The following is a 20,751-nucleotide window of genomic DNA, read 5'->3' as shown; positions in this document are numbered from 1 at the left end:
TTGTCAAAGGCTAGGATTTCACCACTGTCATCAATTCAAAACATCAAAACCAGCAGATTTCTTGTTCAGTTTCTCCATCATACAATCTGCAAATCTTTTAAACTCAAACGCTGTCACCTGATTACCAATACTTTAGCTCTTATCATCTCCAACTTCATGCGATCTCAGAACTTTTCATCTCAGCTTCTCAATTTTAAAAGACTGATAAAATCCTGGGAACAGAAACTAGAAAAGATGAACTCTACATTGATATGTTATTCAATGTGCAACCGAGTCCAACCAATCTGTTTATCTATCTCAATTCATCCACATAAAATTATGTCATCCTACTGGTATATCTAAGTGTTTCTTGAGTGATTCTATAGATTTTAATCACAACAGGCAAGGAAAAATACAATCTGACCCAGAAATGTATTTATTCAAGACCTTTAAATACATCCTCCATCATTTCTCAGTTGTTTAGGAAAACACTGTACTTTTGTTTATAATTTTTTAAACTTACAGAGTTAGAAGTAACGCAGAATGTAGAGTTAAGTCAGGACTAACCATTTGATGATGTCTCCTTTGTAATATTACTTTGCAATCTGTGTACTTCATATTCTGAGATGAAACAGGTGATAAATGGTTCCTTGAAGTTAAAAGAAACGTGAATAGAATTACCGGTATATAAATGTTAGTGACCAGGAGAAGGTGGAGGCTACGAAGATAGCAAAATAAAAATCTATGCTCCATTAGGCAGCTTTTCCAGTAAACTGAGTGTTGTAGACCACAGGAATGCAAGGATCGCTGAATCACAGTGAAAAAAATCAACATTTTAAGGATCACTACACTTCCCAGGAATCTGAGACAGGAGGATTGCCAATATCAGCATCAACAGCTTCTATTCTGCTGTAGCGTGGGAGGCTCGGGCCAGTTAGAGTTGCTCTGTACTTGAGACTGGTATTGCCTTATCTTAATTTCAGTGCCACTGTTGCCTAGCTGTAAAAGAACACATTTCCTGGTTGATCACCCTCTGGTTTTCTGCCATGTGCACCCAAGCTCGTCACAATTCCTATTCCTCCTGACAACGTAATGACAGAAACAAGCCCTTTGGCCTACAGTCTGTGCCGAACTATTATGCTGCCTAGTCCCACTGGTCTGCACCTGGACAATAGCTCACCATAACCCTCCCATCCATGTATTAAACCAAATTTCTCCTTAATGTTGAAATCAAGCCTGCATCCACCACTTCCACTAGCAGCTCATTCCACATTCTCATCACCCTCTGAGTGAAGTTCCCCTCAAACATTTCACCTTTCACCCTTAACCCATGACCACTAGATCTAGTCTCACCAACCTCAACAGAAAAAGCCCCTAATTTGTTATGCCTCTACCAAATTCCCTGCCACTCTCCTACGCTCCAGGGAACAAAGTCCTAACCTATTAATCTTTTCCTTTCACTCAGATCCTCCGTTCCCAGCAGCACCCTTGTAAACTTCCTGATATCTTTCCTATAGGTAGGTGAACTGCACAGAAAACTCCAAACAAGGCCTCACCCATGCCTTCTACAACTTCAACATAACATTCGAACTACTGTACACAACACTTTGATTTCTGAAACCCAAAAGCTCTCTGTATGACTCTACATAACTGTGAAGCCACTTTCAAGCAATTACAGATCCATATTCCCAGATCCTTTTGTTCTACTACACACCTGCAGCGCTCTACCATTCACTGTGTCGGTGCCACCCTGTCTCATCCTCCCAAAGTGCAACACCACACACGTGTCAGTATGAAATTCCATCTCCCATTTTTCAGCCCGTTTTTCCAGCTGGCCCAGATCCCACTGAAAGCTTTGATCTCCTTTCGCGGAGTTCACTACGATCATGGTGTCATCCACAAATTTGCTGATCCAGTTTACCATATTATCATCCAAATCCCATCGATTATTGGGTAGTCTGTGATATAGCACCATTAACGTGGCCATCCCTTTCTTATTCCTCATTTCCAACCGTATAGCCTCAGTAGGCGAGCTCTCTAGTCTGTGCTGTCTGAGAACTGCTGTGACATTTTCACTAAAGAGTAATGCCACCCCTCCACCCTTCAATCCTTCCCACTCTATCATGTGTAAAACAACAGAACCCCAAAACATTGAGCTGCTGATCCCGCCCATCCAGCAACTAAGTTTCACTAATGGCTACAATGTCATGATTCCAAATGCTGATCCGCCATGTCTACAATTCTCCTTTCAGTGAAACAGGCACACCTCAGAACATTATTCCCACTGTGCTCAACCTTTCGACTCCTGTCTTTGTATATAGGTTAAACATCTTCCTCCACAACCACTCCACTACCTGCCCTGGCACTCTGGCTCCTGTAGCCCTGAAACTCTAGTTTAAACCCCCAGAGCAGCACTAGCAAACCTTCCCAGCAAGGATATAGACCCCCTCCACTTAAGGTGCAAAAAATCCCATCTGTACAGATCCCACCTTCCTTGGAAGACAGCCCAATGATCTAAAATTTGAAAGCCTCTCTCCTGCATTAACCGTATTAAACAGTATTATTTTCCCATTTCTGGCCTCACTAATATGTGGCATGGAGAGCAATCCTGAGATCACAACCCTTGACAACCTGTCCTATTACTCCCTGAACTCACCTTACAGGACCTTGTCACCCTTCCTATCTATGCTGTGGTAGCAATGGGACCATGAACTCTGGCTGCTCACCCTCCCACTTAAGAATGCAATGGACTCGACCTGCAATGTCCCTGACCCCGGCACCTGGGAGGCAATGTATGATTCAAGAATCTCGTTCTCATGCACAGAACCTCCTGTCCGTTTCCCTAACCAGTGTATCTATTATCAATACAGCTTACATCTCCTCCTCCCCTTCCCTTCTGAGCCACAGAGCCAGACTCAATTGCTGTGGCCTTCCTCTACTAGGTCATTCCCGAACAGAATCCAAAGCTGTACACTTGTTACTGGTTGGGATACCCTACACTGACTGCCTATCCACTTTCTACCTCCTGGAAGTCTCCCAGTTGCCCGTATCCTGTACCTTGGGTGTATCTACCTCCCTGTATCGCCTGTCAGACAACCCGTTAGTCTCTCAAATAATCCAGGGCTCATCCAGCTCCAGTTCCATTTCCCTGTCACGGTCTGAAAGGAGGTACAGCGGGATACATTTCTTGCAGGTGTAGATCTCAGCGACCCTGGAGGTCTCCCTGCCTTCCCATGTCCGACAAGAGAAGCATTCCACTATGCTGCACAGAATTCCCACTGCTCCAACTATGCAATAAGAGAAAGGGAAAGACACACACACAAAGAAAGGAAAGAAAGAGAAAGAGATCTAGCTATAGCCTCTACCCCTCCTCACTGAAACTCCCTTGAGCTATAACCTCAAGCTCCCCACTCTAACACAAGCATACTCCAACAATGTCTGCACCCACAACTGCTGCTCCATTTAAACCCAACTTCTTTTTATTGGCCCTCGCCTGCTGCCTAATTACCCCACAATCTCTGGCACGCAGAATGTCCTGACTAGCCCCGCTTGCTTCCTCAAACCTCGCCGCCACGACACCCAATCCAACGGCTCCTTACGTTTTCTGACACACAGGATGTCACCACTGGCCCTGCTCGCTTGCTCCCACAATGCACCTTTGCTGGGCTTACCCAACATTTTGGTCAAACAAGCGAGCAAGATTGTTATATTAGTTATTTCAAATCTAAGCAGCTCTGGCAACTGTTCAAATTAGAGAGAACTGGTGTGGGAATTTTGAGTGCCACCAGCGTGGTGTAAAGTCTTTCAAGAGGGTCAATACATTAAAAATAATTGAAGGTATAAAAAAAAGTTAATTCAAACCATATGCAGCTTAGTCAGATATGCAAAATTGCATTCCTTCTATTTTAAAATGCACGTTAGATTTTTCTGTAAATATACACATTCATTAGTTGTTTGTTCTGTGGGTCGCCATCATCTGATGGTGTGATCCTTTGCCATAACTTGTGGATGAGAGAATAGTTCTACAGTGGTAGGAAATAATTTAATAAACAAATTGATCAATAGAATTCATTACTTTATCAGAACTAATGAAAACACTGTTGAGGTTAGGTAGAATTATGATTTCATAGGAGTAATTTAATCTTACTTTGCTCATTATAACTGATAGCTTCGCTCACTTCGACCTTTCTTGAAATTCAGAGACTGAAGGACATGGCTAACATAACCTACCTGCAAAATACTTGATGGTTTACTGAAATACCAATGACAAGATGCACTACTACACCAGCTCAGCATTATCACTTAACTGGAAAGATGAGATGACAGTCATATTGGCCAATCAACAGGAAATTACTTAGATGAGGACAAAAGCTGAAGTTGCATCCTACAATGAGGCAGTGGCAGGTGACCTTAACTGTCAAAAGTTTATGCGTCCATATGACGTCACTGCTAGCGCTAAGTTTTGTTAGTTAACTGATTCCCAAGAAAAGTGCAGAGTTTCTGAAGGTCAATGGTAGAAAAGTTTGCCAAAGCCTGCTGATGTGTTGATTTCCAACTTTGGGTGCCCAGTAATCTTATAGGTGCCTCATTTTTCTTAAACCAATCAAGGACTAGTGGGTGACATGTTCAAATCAACTCCACAATGAACACAACCCTACTCATTAACAAATGCATGACTTTCACTTAGATACCAAGGGAAGCTCCACTGATTGCCCAAGATAGGTGAACATAGGTCAGCAATTTTTTCACTGAGGATTGCAAAAAGTGTCCATTCCCCACGAGAAATGGGATTGCTTGACAGTAACTAAATATTTAAAATTTTCCCAGAGCGTTGCAAATCCATCAATGAGAAAGAGATCCTTCATCGAGCAAGCTAATGCTTTTTCAAACCATTGCTCATGGATCAAAAGTGCATACCAGTACCAACCCAAATACTCACCTTACACGATAAGCAGAATCATACCTCCCTGTTGCTCCAAACTCACAGTCCAATTTAATTACGATCCCTTCCATAATTCAATAATCCCTGCTTCTCCATCTCTCCTAATAGCCATTTCTTGTACCTTGCAATCTTTAATATCATCTCCAAAAGTGACGTTCTACCATTGTTGCTTTTCCATCTTATAGCCTGCCAAACTGGCCAGACAGATGGGGACACTGTGCAATAATTAATCAGATAGCACACTCCAACCCTTATTCGAAAGGAACATGACCCAGACAGTTTTTCACCAGAAACATTGGGACCCTTGTTTCACCAGAAACATGTTTCCATGGCATGTATTTTGTCAAGCTGTTGTGCATTACAACAGAAAAATCAAATGCCATGGGTATCATAATTGTTCAATTTCGGGGCAAAGGAGGTTCCTGGTAGAAACGTTTCTGGAAAGATTGAAGTTATAATGTTGAGAAAAATGAATTCCTTAAGAAATAAAATACCTGCAAAAATAAGCAACAAAAATCAAAGGCAAAACACCTACATTGTAAAACTAAAATACTTTTAATAAAGTCCATAACTCCTTTAACCAGTTCTGGAGTGTACCTTTCATGTAGCCAAACTGAACATTCAGGGATGTATTCCTGAATGTCTGGAAAATTGGAATAACCATTTGCATGAATGGGAGCATTTGGTTTGATAGATGGGGAAGAGGTAAAGGGTAGGAGTAATGAGAAGTGATAAAAGAAATCTGGTGGAGAAAGCACTGGGAATGGGAACCGTAAATTATTTAAATAGTGGAAGGTTCTTCTTCAATGGAATAAAGAGCTCAGCATTAACATAAAAAGCAATCTGCAAATGGATTACTATATACATTTTATTTTACAATTCTGTTGTAATTTATCTCAATTAAGCTTTGCATTTCCAAAACATCCCGAAATAACAGCTAGAAAAAAACATGTCACATGACATGATCAACCACCCCCCCTGCAATATGTCCTGTTAGGGTTATGAACATTCAAGGGTATTAATAATAGAAGGGTTAATGCTTACAGGATCAAGGGAAAGTCTAATACAGCTGAGACTGGTTATCTATCTATTATCGCTAGTGCCAATTTTGACCTGTTCCCAGAATATACATTTATCTAGATCATGCTTTACTTTCAGATAAAACTCTATCCTGATTATTTCCTCCCACATGGCAGAATATTGAAGTTAATGGATTTCACTATAATAATTAACAAATATCAGTAACTTGGGATAGCAACAATTTTAAAACCCATTTTGTGATAGCTATTGTGGAAGGCAGCACCAGGATTTTAGAAAGTTAAAATCATTGATATATGGATGCCTTGACTTTGGCAAGCTGTACGGCCAGGAAATTTGCATAATATGCAAAAGTCAAGGAGGAATTGCAAAGCTCTAAAGTGTTGGCAATTAAACATATTAAAGTGACCTCTTAACCGAAACCCCAACTAACTTGCCAACAACTAGAGATCTCTTTACACAGGTTTGTTGCAGATCTTCATCCTGTTGTTTTCAGTGCATGATCCACACACAAATATAACAAACCAGACAGGACATCAAATAAATGTTCTGGATTCACACTTGGAATTTATGATTAAATGAAATAAGTAATGCAGATTACATGATAATATAGTTTAAGCCAATTCACAATCAAAACTACAAATAGGAGCTTAAAGAAACCTGCACTATGCTCGAAGGTCCATTTATTATCAAGGTATACAACTCTGAAATGCTTCTTCTACAGATAGCCACGAAACCAAGAATGGCAGCAAAATCATCAACTCAAAAATCCCACCTCCCTGCAAAAACACCAAAGACAGAACAGACACATCGACTCCCAAATCCCCCTTCCCCATGCACAAAAAAAACAAGAAAGATCAGGTGAAAAACACTGAATATAGAAAAACCACAAGACTGAAAAAAAGTCTATAGTCAAGACCATATCCAAAATGCAGAAAATCTGGGTAATATTCTCTGGGCATGGCTGCAGTCTCTCCCCTCTCTGGCAGCAGAGCAATCTCCCAGTGATCAAAAGGCTGTCTCCCCTCTCCAGTAGCAGAACAGTCCTGCAGTGATCAAAATGCAGTCTCCCCTCTCCATAGCAGAGCAATCCCACCAGCGATCAAAAGGCAGGCATCACCTTCCGCAATCACCTCAATGTTTCAATCTCCCTCGATGCTTTAATCAGCAAAATGGAGTGGAGTGTCAGCCTACAGCTTTCTCGCCACCAGGTTCACAAACACAGCCTCTGCCTCCCGGAATCCCCTTGGAGACTGCAGAGCATTGAAATACCCAAACGACCTCCAAACTGCTAATCGCAGTCTCCAACGGTTCCAGAATCACTTTCAAGATGAAAAACAAATGTAAAACACATAAAAAGTGAAATAAATACAGTTAGCCCTCCTTATCCATGGGGGACTGGTTCTGGGAACCCCTGCGGATACCAAAAAACGCAGATGCTCAAATCCCTTATATAAAATGGCATAGTATTTGCATATAACCTATGCACAGCCTCCTGTATATTTTAAATCATCACTAGATTACTTATAATACCTAATACAATGTAAATGCTATGTAAATAGTTATACTGTATTGTTTAGGGAATAATGACAAGTAAAAAGCCTGTACATGCTCAGTACAGACGCAACCATCGTAGCTCTTCTGGGAACACTGATGCTGCCTTGGCATCAGCCGATCCCAATTCTCCCGTGATCTTTAAGTTCTTGAGGTTATAGGGCTTTACATAGCCAGCCAGCCAGCCATCCCTTACTAGCTTCAAACTCCTTCCTCTTGCTCACAAGTAGCAAACAAACGAGACATGAGGCGAACAATGCTCACACAACGAGTAAAACTTTTAATCATCTCTAGATTACAGTACTTAAATTACCTAATACAATGGAAATGCTATATAAATAGTTGTTACACTGTATTGTTTAGGGAATAAGGACACTTTGGAGGAGGCTCAATAATACTAAAGTCAGGATCTGAGGAGGTTGAGGGCTGAGGACCACTTCGGCAAGCGACATGCCACTTTTCAAAAGATCTAAGATTTCTACTTTCTCGGCGAGAGATAGCACTTTACGCTCCCTCTTAGCCTTTGAGGAATTGCTTTTTAGGAGCCATTTTTTTTCCACAGAAACAAAGTAGCGACCGAACGAGACACGAGGCAAACAATGCTCAAACAACAAGCGCCGGAGAGAGAACTTCCGGGTTTTCCCGATCCGCGGTTGCTTGAATCCACGCATGCAGAACCCGTGGATAAGGAGGGCCGACTGTAGTTTCATGATCTATCCAGAACACGTCAACCAAAGGAGTGCTGTACTCAGGCGCCATCTTGAGCAGAAGACGGGAAGGAATGAATATTCTCTTTCAAATCTCTAACTGCTCTTGCCTTACCCAAAGTGAAGACCTTTAGAATCCAGATGCTCTTCCCAAACCTTTCCAGTAAATTATATCTTAGTCTCAGCAAATATCTACAGTATGTTTCCTTTTCATTAAAATGAGCTGTTATGCTGAATTCTGTGAAATGTGATGTGGGCAAACCAGAAGAAAAATAAACCAATGAAAGAATGCCTGTCTGTTGCGCAGATCTAAGGATTAGGTGGAAACATTAAACTTGAGAAAAGAAAACAAGATCAGATTCTACAAGGTTGCTTTGAAATAATATTTTGTCTTGTGACCAGAAGAGATTTTTCAGTGGTATGTAGAAAATATTCCATTGAAACTATTAATTTAACTTCACTAACAAAGTGAGACTAATTAGTCATATCTGGAAAATATCCAAGGGCACTAGTCCAATTTAGTGTCTAATTTCCATTTCTTCCCATTATTATACTTATTCTGCACTGTAAATCTTTTCCCATCTTGTCACCCATGACAACTGTTTAGTCATTATTCTCCTTTGAATCAAAAGGCAACACACATAGTTGCTGGTTGGTTTACAGTCTTTTATAATTGGAAAATGAGAAAATCCTGTAGTCAGTGAGCTTCCAAAGTGTCCAGTTTTAACTAAAGGAACACATGAATTAAATCCAGCCGTTTCCTTTACATTCCAGATGTACAACAAGCTGATTTCCCAAGGTGACACTCATGCTGGGTCAGAGAATTCAGTATTTTATTACAAAACTATGCTTGTCTAAGCAACATTGCGAATTTTGCTGATACAGCAAATGGAGGTTGGAATTCCATGCCTGACCATTATTCTGTGAAATTCAAAATAAGTCCTTTCTCCAATTCACTTGTTTATTTATTTTCACTTCCACTTCTTACCGGTTGTGTCATATAGCTTAGCCCACAAAATCTGAAAGCTTCATGGTGAATTTCAGGCAGGACATATAATCACCAGCAAAACACTTGTAAAGAGCAGTACAGAAAGACAGTGAAATAGTAACATGCCCTTTAGAACCTATGCATTACAAACAATTTCCAAGTAGTTTCATGAACAAGTTTCTAGAGTCCTGAGAGGATCCAGAGGCACTTGTTTTTTTCAAATCCTCCTATAAATGTTCTACGCTACAATGCAGTACCACAGTATTGTTCTCCCTCACGACTTCTGGCATTATTAATCCTTCTTCGAACTTCGGGTTCTGTGTTTGGGCACGTCAAAGAAAGACTCTGACAGTAATTACTACATTTAGGATGATTAAGATGTGAACTAAAGATGTTGTAAAGGCTAAAGGGGGTTCATCATCTAACTGGGAGGAACCTGAAGAACACAAGATCATTCATCCAGTAACGGAAGCCTTGTTGAAGTAATTAGCTCAGTCCGTTACAGGCATGCGGCACACTGGCACAAGAATAGAGTGAATACTAGCAGCAACTAGGTCTCTGGCACCGAGTCCGACTCTGTAGCTCAGAAGAGAAGGGGTTTGGGGGGGGGGGGGGGAGAGAATAGGAGTGTAGTGCTGATAGGGAGTTCAATAGTCAGAGAAGCAGACAGGAGATTATGTGGATGTGAAAGAGATGGTATGTTGCCTTTCGGGTGCCAGGATTAGGGACATCTCAGACCTGCCTACATTAGACTCTACAGCTTCCCAAAGTGGTGGGGGGGGGGGGGGGGGGAGGAAGCACCCAGGAGTCGTGGCACCAAACAAATAGGTAGGAAAAGGGAAATGACCCTGATGAGAGAATATAGGGAGCTAGGTGGAAAACTGAAAAGCAAGACCTGGATTGCTGTCTGTGCCACGTGCCAGTGAGGGTGAGAATAGGACAATTCGGCAGATGAGTGCACGGCTGAGGAACTGGTACAACGAGCAGAGTTTCAGATTTCTGGATCATCAGGATCTCTTCTGGAGATATGACCTGTACAAAAATGGCATGTTACGCTTGAACTTGAGGGGGAACAAGTGGGCGTGTTTGCGAGAGATGTTGGGTAGGGTTTAAACTAATTTGACCAGGAGATGGGAACAGAGTGATAAGGTTGAGGATGGGGCAGTTGGTATACAAGAAGATGTAGTCTAAAGTGAGACTGTGAGAAAAGATAAGCAGTTAATAGGGCGGTCAGTGGGATGGGTTGAAGTACGTCTTTAAACCAACCAGTAGGGAGGTAGGTTCAACAGTCTGGAAAAGGGAGGATAAAGTAAAAAGGACAGTGCAGAAAAGGTTACAAAAGTCTCCATAATAAACAAAAAGACAAAAAGTTTAGAAAGGGACAAAAAAATTTACTTCCAGTAACACGAAAGCAAAATTTAAAAGGGTGATGAATACAGGGCTGAAGGTGTTATTTCGAATGCACACAGTATACAGAATAAAGTAGACGATCTTGTAGCAAGCACACTTAGAAATAGGCAGGTGTGATGGTGTGAGCATCACTGAGTCTCGGCTGAAAGAAGATCACAGTTAGGAGCTTAACATTCAAGGATACACATCATATTGAAGGGATAAGCAGGTAGACAGGGGGATCTGTTGGTAAAAAAATATCAAATCCTTAAAAAGAGGTGATGTAGGATCGGAAGATACAGAATTCTTGGTGGTAAAGTTTTAAAAGTATCAAGGGTAAAAAAAAACCCTGATGGGAGTTATATATAGGCATCCGTACAGTAACTAGGACGTGGGGAACAAATTCAAACAGGCAATGGAAAACACCTGTAAAAAGGGCAATGTTACAACAGTCATGGGGGATTTCAATATGCAAGAAGTCTGACAAAATCAGGTTGGTGCTGGATCACAAAAGAGGGAATTCGTAGAATGCCTATGAGATGGCTTTTTAGAGGAGCTTGTTGTTGAGCCCACGAGGGGAAAGACAATTCTAGAAAGGGCATTGTGTTATGAACCAGATTTGATTAGGCAGCTTAAGGTAACGAAACCCTTAGGAGGCAGTGAACATAATATGATAGAGTTCACCCTGCCATTTGAGAGGGAGAAGATAAACTCCAATTATCAGTGTTACAGTGATGCAAGGGGAACTACAGAGGGATGAGAGAGGAACTGACCAAAGTTGATTGGGAAGTGACACTACCCGGGATAACAGCAATAGCTGGAGTTTCTGGGAGCAATTCAGAAGGTGTAGGGCTCATCCCAAAGAAGTAGTACTATTCTAAAGGGAGGCAGGGGCAACCATGGCTGACAAGTCAAAAACAGCATAAAAGGAAAAGAGATGGCATGTATTATAGCAAAAATTAGTGAGAAGCTAGAAGACTGGGAAGCTTTTAAAAACCAACAGAGAGCAACTAAAAAAAACAATAAGGAGAAACATTAAATATGAAACTAAGCTTTTTCAGATATATAGATTACAGCAAACAGGAACGGGGTCCCATTCCCGCTGCTGTCTGTAAGGAGTTTGTATTTTCTCCCTGTGACTGGGCTGGTTTCCTCCGTGTGCTCTGCCTACTTCCACATTCCAAAGACATAGGGGTTAGTGGGTTAATTGGTCACATGGGTGCATTTGGGCAGCGCAGGCCAGTTACTGTGCTAAATCTCTCATAATTTTTTTTAATTAAAAAAATATAAATAAAGGCTAGGAAGCAATGTGAGGTTTTATACGGCATCGGTAGACCGCACTTGGAGTACTGAGAGCAGTTTTGGGATCCTTATCTAAGAAGGAACGTGCTGGCATTGCAGAGGGTCCTGAGAAAGTTCATGAGAATGATGCGGGAATGAATGGGTTAATGTTTGAGGAGCGTTTGATGGCTCTGAAGTTTAGAAGAATGAGGAGAAATTGTATTGATACCCATCAAATACTAAAAGGCCCAAAGCAACACGCACAAAATGCCGGAGGAACTCAGCAGGTCAGACAGCATCAATGGAAAAGAGGAAAAAGCTCAGAGCCTTCATCAGGACACCCCAGATAGAATGGACATGGAGAGGATGTTTCCTGTAGCAGAGCAGTCTAGGACCAGACAGCACAGCCCAAGAATAGGCCATCCCTTTACAAGAGAGATGAGAAGGAACTTCTTTAGCCAGAGGGTGAATATGTGGAATTCATTGCCACAAACGGCTGTGGAGACCAAGTCATTGGTTATATTTAAAGCGGAGTTTGGTAGGTTCTTGTTTAGTAAGGGTGTCAATGGGGAGAAGGCAGAAGAATCAAGTTGAGAGAGATAATAAATCAGCCACGCTGGAATGGGGATCATGCTCGATGGGCTCTTATACCTTGTGGCCTAAAATATTGAGAGGATCAACAAATCCATTCATGAACTGATTCCCAAAGACCTGAGCTTTCCAGTTAAATGTCACAGTCCTCTCCCTAAACCTAGCACTTCTTAAGATCGACAAATAGCACAGACTGGAAACAGAATGTAACATTTTGGCCAGTATGTCTTGGCACCACAGTAGCCAGAGAATCTACTGACAGTCATCAGCAGAGCAATTAAAGAACTCAACTTGTCGATATGAGTACCAGATTGTGGATGGTGTGTAATTATTTCCAGTTGTGAAAACAGATCAAACACATTTCAATCATCAGTAAGTTGAATATGTACAATACTAACTACCCTTTCAATTTTGTTGTGACATTGTCAACCTGCAGTCCATCATGTCACCAGCTAACTAAGAAAGCAGCAGTGCAGTATTCAGAGAGACATCTGATCCTCTGTAGTCATTGGTATGATGTGTCTGTTGAACTTGGCTCTCATTTTTTTAAAAATTAACTCAGTCAAAGCCTGCTTCTTATTTAAATATTTCTGGACATCTGACATTCTAGACTCCGTACAGATGAATGCACTCAGAAGAACAGATTAGAACTGCACTTCTTTTTCCAAATCCCTAACCACATTCAGAAATAATACTGGGCTCGGCAGCATTGAGTGTGGTTGCATTTGGTCTCAACTAACATCCTTCCCTCAAAAGGGCAAAGAAAACAGAAGTTCTGATTTATGTATTTCATCATGACTTTCCATCAAAATACCTCAGTCTTTCACACACAATAAATCACCTACAAGTGCAGTCAAATACAACTGGAACTCACATTTATCAGATTTCAGCATGTTTAATCTCATCTTTATCTGATCTGCAAGTATCACTTCTTATGATAGCTCTGTTCTTCTCTCAAGTACTGATCTGACTCTAGTTTGGTGTCATTAATCGTCCTATTCAACCACAGAAGATAACACTGCAGAAAATTAATTACCTTAATCCAAGTGACATGCACTCAGAATAGGCAAGAAAGGCATTGCTCACATTCTGAAAGTAAATTTCAAATTATATTTGATTATTTAATGATTTATACTCTTACAATACACACTTCACATAGTGCCAGCAACTTTTACAATAAAATGTTATTTTTTTACCCAATGGGTTGAATTCAGTTTTGATGCACACGTGCTGTTAGTTTCTTTCACAATGTGTCAGTGATGAGTAAAACAAGGACAAGCTGCTTCGTGGGTGTTTGATCACAATCAGATCACACAGTATATATTGTATGTGCAGAGATGGGATTTATGTATGCATATGTGTATTTGCAAGAAACACTTCCCGGGAAAGGCCAAATTTGTTGCTAAGTCTGGGAGCATAATTACAAGCCACAAATAAACAGAACGAAAAGACTAGTCTGTGAACTTTGGGGTCACCACTTGTAACTATAGTTGTCATTCTTTTCTTCCACTCCACTTTAGATTAAATCTCTGACAAGTTTCCTTCGTGTTATTTTCACACCTATTTGCTGTTGGGGACTTATAGCAATGGGTGCAGGGCATGTAGGAACTTCAACTTCTCCTGAATAATGGCAGCCTTGGGAATCATGCCCACCGGATCCTCGCCTTTTTGAAAGGTCTTTCACCACTAGGAAGATTTAAGGATTTAACTGGCTCAGGGACTGTGCCTAAAATGTCTTTGTGGTAGATTAGAACAAGCTTCCTCCTTTCAGTATATGTTACACAGCAAATAACCTCCCAGGACTGGTCACTTAATCAGATGGCTATGGGAACAAAAGGGTTGGAAAGAGGTTAGAAGAGCTATTGCCCAGTGTATGACTTTAGAGGGATGGTTAGTTGGTGGCATGCTTAGCAAACCAAACCTCTGCTACCTGGCATAAACAGACCTCAGTAGTGTTGATGGGTTTGGGAGAGTTGCTGCTGAAGGTGGAGAAAGGTGCTTAAGAAAGTCAACATTTCGGGCCGAGACCCTTGCTCGGGGGTTGCCTGGCCTGCTGAGTTCCTCCAGCATTTCGTGTGTGTCACAGGTGAAATGTTGCCTCACCTGGAAGAACTGTCTGGGGGCCCTGAATGGAGGTGAGGGAGGAGGTGAATGGGGAGGTGTAGTGATTCCATCACTTGCCGTTACACGTGCCAGGAGGAAGATGAGTGGGGAAGGGATGAATAGACATGGGGATCACAGAGGGAGCAATCCCTGTGGAGAGTGGGGGGTGGTGGTGGGGAAGGTAAAGATGTATTTGGTGGTATGTTCCTGCTGAAGATGATAGAAGTTGCAGAGAACAGTGCGTAGGCTCAAGGGGTGGTAGGTGAGGGCAAGAGGAATTCTATCCCTGTTATGGCAGCAGGAAGATGGGGTGAGAGCCGATGTCCAGGAAATGGAGGTGATGCGGGTGAAGGCAGCATCAATGGTGGAGGAAAAGAAACCCCATTGCTAGGAGGAGGACATCCCTGATGTCCTGAAAAGGAAAGCCTCATCCTGGAAACAGATGCAGCTGAGATAAAGGAACTGAGATTTCAAGATAGTGAAAATATAATAGAATATATCTGGGAAATATATGATGAACTCCTGGGCCAACTTTTATTGCATGTTAAAATGAGTCATTATTCCTCTAGATTCATTACAGTCTCAATCTACCTGCAACTCACACATCTCTATAACATTCCACATCTTAAATATGTATATTTTCTGTGCATTGTTGAATATTTGCTGTGACATTGTTCAAGAGTTCTACAGCCATGGTGTGAGCTGGAAGAAATGTGAATTCAGTGTCGTGTTAGATGGAGTGTTTGTCCTGCTGATCTGAGTCACTGGAGAGATGAATGACTGACTTTCATTGCCCACACTATATTGCACTGGGGAAGCTATGGTCAGCACTGCGGGGAGAGCAGCAGCAATACTGCACCAAAATCATTGCAATCCGGAATATTCAAAAAAGCAAAACTTTGGAATTTAAGGTACCCTTTCATATTTCAAAACAGATAGCTGCAGCAAAATGCTTCTGTATTTATTAGAATCACTGAAAGTGGCTACTCAGCCCATCGTGTGCGTGTCAGCTCTCTAGAGTGATTCACTAGTTCCATCCCTGTCCCTTTAGCACTGCAAAATTTCAGCACCATCTACCTGTATTTACACAATTGCCTCTTGAAAGCCACACTGAAACAAACCGAGCTCCACCAAATCTGCATTCCAAAATGTTTTCCTGGTATCGCTATTAAATCTTTTCCCTTTCATTTCTGCTCCATCTCCAACTTTCTAATTGGGGATAAAGTTCCGATAGCTCCAGTGTGGCTCATTTGGCATCCACATCCTCACATTTTACACTCAAACAATAATCAGGAATAAACAGAATAGCTATTGCTTTCCATCTAGTTGCTAAACACAATTTATCATTATTGACCATGGGAGATTACTGTGTACAATTTAACTGATCTATTTCCCTTCATCAGCAATGTGTAAAAACACTTCAGTAATTGTGATGCCTGTGAGGTGTCATGATGAACTAAAACGTGTTACAACGATGCATGATTTTTTTTCACAAATTCAATGCAGAGTAAAACTACTCCATTAAGCACTCTCAGATCAAGTAGAGTTTGGATCAGTTGCTGTATAAAGTTCTCTTTATTCTCCATTCCAACAACTGCCTCAGTCTTAATTATTGAAAATATATTTCATCTGCTTCTTCTAGCTATCATGATATGGTCTCAGATTCAGATTCCCAAGTGATTTAGAGCCTGCCTCATACAGAGAGATCATTAGTAACTGTATTGAGACTGCCAAAAGTTCATATAATCAGAGAAAATAAACTTTCATCCAGTGGTTAAGGCTGTTTAAATACTTGGATCGCAGATGTGAAAGAACCATCCATTCCAGGATCTAGATTCAGTTGTATATTTTATACCGGCACTAGTTTTCTCTCTCCCCCTCCCCTCCTGAAAAAAGTTGTTCTGCAGTTGCTGGGTCTGAAGTGGCTGTCATTAATAAGTGAACTTTGGCAGAGACTGCATGGCTCAAACTAACCGTATTCCTGAGGATCTACTCTTAATGTGTTAACTGGATAATAACCAATCTCAGAATTCAGACTTAGATAAGGGATCAAACCTGGAAAATCTCTCATACATGCAGCTCATGTGCACATCAAGGCCATTTACTGGCATGACATAGCTGAACAGCCTTACACACATTTTAAGCAATATTAAAGATAAAATATTCTGTTTATATTTAGTTCTTTTAAAAAGGAAGATGCATTCCTGAAATTAATATCATTGTACATGGGTCCTGAAGTATTAGTTATTTGCACTTCAGTCTCCTGAGAGATTGCCAGTGAGAAGTGATGCGTCCAATGGCTTTCAAAATTAGCTCATAGATAAAACCATTCCACCAGGACCAGAAAGGTATATGATTATCCAAAACATTTCTATAGCTTGAGTGGTGCATCTGTTAAATGCTCTGTTCATTGCTCTACTGTGTCAAACCTACTGAATCCACTTGGCAGCAGCAGAAACCCTGAGCTACGTGAATGAGATCATCCAATCATCTCAGGTCTCTTATCCTGTCCTTCATCTCGGTATCCTCCATTTATTTTAAGATGTAACCAGACACATCTTTGGACAGGTTTTAGAATTATACAATCACAGAAACATTATTTCACTGAAAAGCCTTCTCCTCCTCCCCCGCCCACCCCCCCCCCCCACCAGTGCACCACCTGTTCCATTGCACACATCGGCAACTACAGACCTCTTTATCCTCAGATTTCCCTTCTCCTGACTTTGGCAGATACACCATCAGGATTGTCGCCCAAAAACCTTGATCTACAGGAGTTGACAGACTTTCAAGATCAGTGGCATCACATGCAGGCCATCAGCCAAATCCCCAGAGGGACACTTCACCTGTCACAACAGCTACTGGACAGCAGTCAGCAAAAGGAATAGCGGATAGTTTTTTCCCTTCTTATACCAGGGGTACTAATAGTTGGGCCTTAGTTGTGATCAGCTAGAATAGTGTTCCACCTGAGCCTTGTTCTTCATATACACGTCTCAGCTAGACATTGTCCTTGCTAAATGAGATGCTATAAATTCCACAGCTATCAAGAGTAACCTCACTTGTAAACACAATTAAAAAGTGAACATCCACTGGACTCATTTCTCATCAAGGTATTTACCATGTAAAGCAGGCTTAGACTTTAAGTAGTCAATATCCTCAGCGGTCGTCGCCTGAACCCTTAGTGCCGAGGTGGCCTCCAATATCCTCAGCAATACCGGCAAAACTTCATCTGGGACAAGAAAAAAGCCGGAGCTGCTAAAGGATAGACATGACCCAAAGAAGCATTTCAAAACAGTCACTGCTTAAAGTACTTGTAAACTAGAGCTGAGGTTTGCCATATTTTCAAATGTGCCTTCAAGAATAACTTTCTTATCAGTACATAGAGCATAAAAATCTAATGCACATTACAAGCCCTTTGGCCCACAACGTTGTGCCGACTATTCTAGAAACTGCCTAGAATTTCCCTACCGCAAAGCCCTGTTTTTCTAAGTTCCATGTACTAAGAGTCTCTTGAAAGACCCTATTGTGTCTGCCTCTACCACCATCACTGGCAGTGCATTCCACACACCCACCACTCTCTGTGTGAGAAACTTATCTCTGACATCCCCCTTGTACCTACTTCCAAGCACCTTAAAACTATACCCCCTCATGTTAGCCATTTCGGCCCTGGGAAAAAGCCTCTGGCTATCCACACAACCAATGCCTCTCATCATTGATCATAGTTAAGAAATATTGTATCCTTTCTCAGAATTATATGAAACAATACGTTTATTAATGTCACAAGATAGGAAATCAGTTTAAATAATGAAAATAATCATTTTAAATGGGAGGTGTTCTATGTTTTGGTCAGGGAATGCATTCCAGATGCAGTGCAGGGGCTAGTAGGTTTCAGATTTGACCCCTACGCCATGGTGAACTGACTGATCACATTCTTTTTCTCGCCCCTGATCACTTCCTAGTCTGAAAGATGAAAGCAACTGGTCAAATGAAGGCAGGATTGGGCTCAGCAGTAAAATTTTCACAATTGCCTGGGCTCACACGTGAAGAATGGCCCTTTGCCCAAGATCCAGGATGACGTGTTGGTCCCCAACCTGCATCCTTGCAGCAGCAATGACGTCAGAAAGGAAGAGGAGAAAATGGAGGAATGAACATAACCACAAGTATGCTGAATGCAGAGACTGATACAAGTACGTTGTTCATTGAATTAAAGCAAAGATCTCTCCTGGTTTAAACGAGAAACAGATGAAAATTACTCAGCATAGGCACGATCTCTGTCACTATGCCTCTGTCCAAAGGAAAAGCATTCAATGTCCTAATGCCTTTTTCTGACTTTTTTTAATGTTCTTGTCTTTACCCTTTATATCCCTGTGTGTGATTTTGTATATCACCAGCCAAGAGATCGAACGACTTTTTATTATAGATCACAAATCAACATATAGTTTACACAGCCAGTCTATTACATTATCTGAAGTGCATCGCCAAGTAGTAGTTTAATTCACCACTAACATTAAAAACAGGGAACAACATGAGGGTTTAGATGCATTCATTAATACATAAGTACTGGCAGAGCACTGCAGTCCAGTTTCTCAACCTATTCTGTTTAAGCACAGTGAAAGCCCAAACCCCCTCTAAGCCTGCTTTCTCCGCCCATAAAAAAAATTTCCTGTCAGAGACCCTACTGATCTGCATTAGGACTGGCGACGGCAGAAGGTTCCCCGCTGCCAGCACATGAAAGAAGCAGCAACTTGAAAAGGGATCCGACTTACCGCTTCCACATACCAACAGGGGATCCCCTCACTCATGCGTATCTAACTACCCAATGCCTTGGGTTGCAGCTGCAGTTCCATTACGCAGACAGGGTCATGATGCCAGCTCCTGGCGAGGAAATGCTGGGGGATCTTTCCCTGCTCTGCTGTTGGGATTTTCTCTCTCTCTCTTCCAGTTCACTGCATTCTACCGCACAGGGCACGAACAGGAACGGCTCGGCAGCCTCGGCTCGGTGTCACGTGACCACGCGCAGCTAACCCACTCGCTCTCTCTCTCTCTCGAATAAGTATAGCATGTGACCCTCCCTCTAGCATCATATGACGAGCAGCTCCAGCTGACAGAGAACAAGGAAAGAAAACATCTGATTGAAAGTTGCTTACTTTCAGTCAGGATGCCTGGGAGAGCGATTTTCCTTGCCAAGTAAAACTGACACCTTCTTCCGGCTGTCTGAAAAACACTGGGAGGTGCCCAGCCAATGTCTCCAGAGCTTCAAACTTTGCTGAACTCTCAGCCTATCAAGGTTTTCCAACTCACAGACCAGTTTGTCTGCAGACTTTCGGCATCAGTTCGATTCAGCAGGATAGTGAAAGACAGAAATGGAAACTTTCTTATTTGAATGGAAACTTACTTTTCGCTGTCTTTCTTGAAGGTACTTGCTCTTGCTGATCTGTGTAATGGCACGGTGTTCCTGTGGCATGCCGCGCAAATTGCACGGACCAGCAAGAACTGCAGACGATGCTTAAATTTGCATATGCTCAGAGAATGACCTCCAAGACATTGACTCATTCACTAAGTTTATAACAGAAAGGGTCTTACAGTCAGCGTCTGCAAGGAAAATGTCCTCTAACAACCGACCTCTACTACGTTACAGTGCATCCTAACAACAAACGTTGACGGTGAGAATTGAAAGACATGGACCACTTCCCTCCCAATATAATAATTAAATTCGCCATTGGCTTCAATGCACCAGCATAACCCAGAGTTGAATTTAAAAAGGGATATATGAAGACCAAAACTTCAGACCTTAAACAAAACTTGTGATCTACCAGGCAACAATGGTCACTGCTCTCCTATGTGATTTCCAACTCTTGACAGCAAGCACTTCAAGACACTGAAAAGATACCATCAACTCTGGCTCCACAAAACCCTCCAAATTCACTCGAAGGAAAAACAAACCAACATCAGCCTCCTCTCCCAGGCCAATGCACCCAGCAATGAGAAGCTAATTACACTTGGTTGGTTTCATTGGGCAGTTCACATTATGTGCATGCTGTATTATGAGCTCTGTCACTGGAATGGAATATCAGGTGGGCAGAGGAAGAAAATCCAAAGATGTATTCAAAACCTCCTTGAAAAAACATCCAGCATCTCGACTGACTCTTGAAAATGTTGGCTTACGATTGCTCAAAGTGCAG

At 41.7% G+C, this 20,751-nt stretch overlaps 1 protein-coding gene across 7 annotated transcripts in view; it reads right to left on the bottom strand.

Moving 5' to 3' along the window:
- The window catches only part of rab3il1 (RAB3A interacting protein (rabin3)-like 1), a 63,352-nt gene extending 43,730 nt beyond the window's left edge, over positions 1 to 19,622 (bottom strand). For 2 of the 7 annotated variants that reach the window (XM_073049326.1, XM_073049332.1), the window contains exon 1: positions 19,336 to 19,622. In XM_073049326.1, coding sequence (XP_072905427.1) covers positions 19,336 to 19,346 — 11 coding nt within the window. In that variant the 5' untranslated portion in view covers positions 19,347 to 19,622. The remainder of the gene's footprint in view (positions 1 to 19,335) is intronic. The other 5 variants (XM_073049325.1, XM_073049331.1, XM_073049327.1 and 2 more) reach the window with 3 other exon arrangements.
- Positions 19,623 to 20,751: the final 1,129 nt, after the last annotated feature.

This window comes from Hemitrygon akajei, chromosome 6 (assembly GCF_048418815.1).
Source record: "Hemitrygon akajei chromosome 6, sHemAka1.3, whole genome shotgun sequence".
NCBI lineage: Eukaryota > Metazoa > Chordata > Chondrichthyes > Myliobatiformes > Dasyatidae > Hemitrygon > Hemitrygon akajei.
The sequence above is the reverse complement of the archived record's forward strand: the minus strand, read 5'-3'. Positions and strand labels throughout refer to the sequence as shown.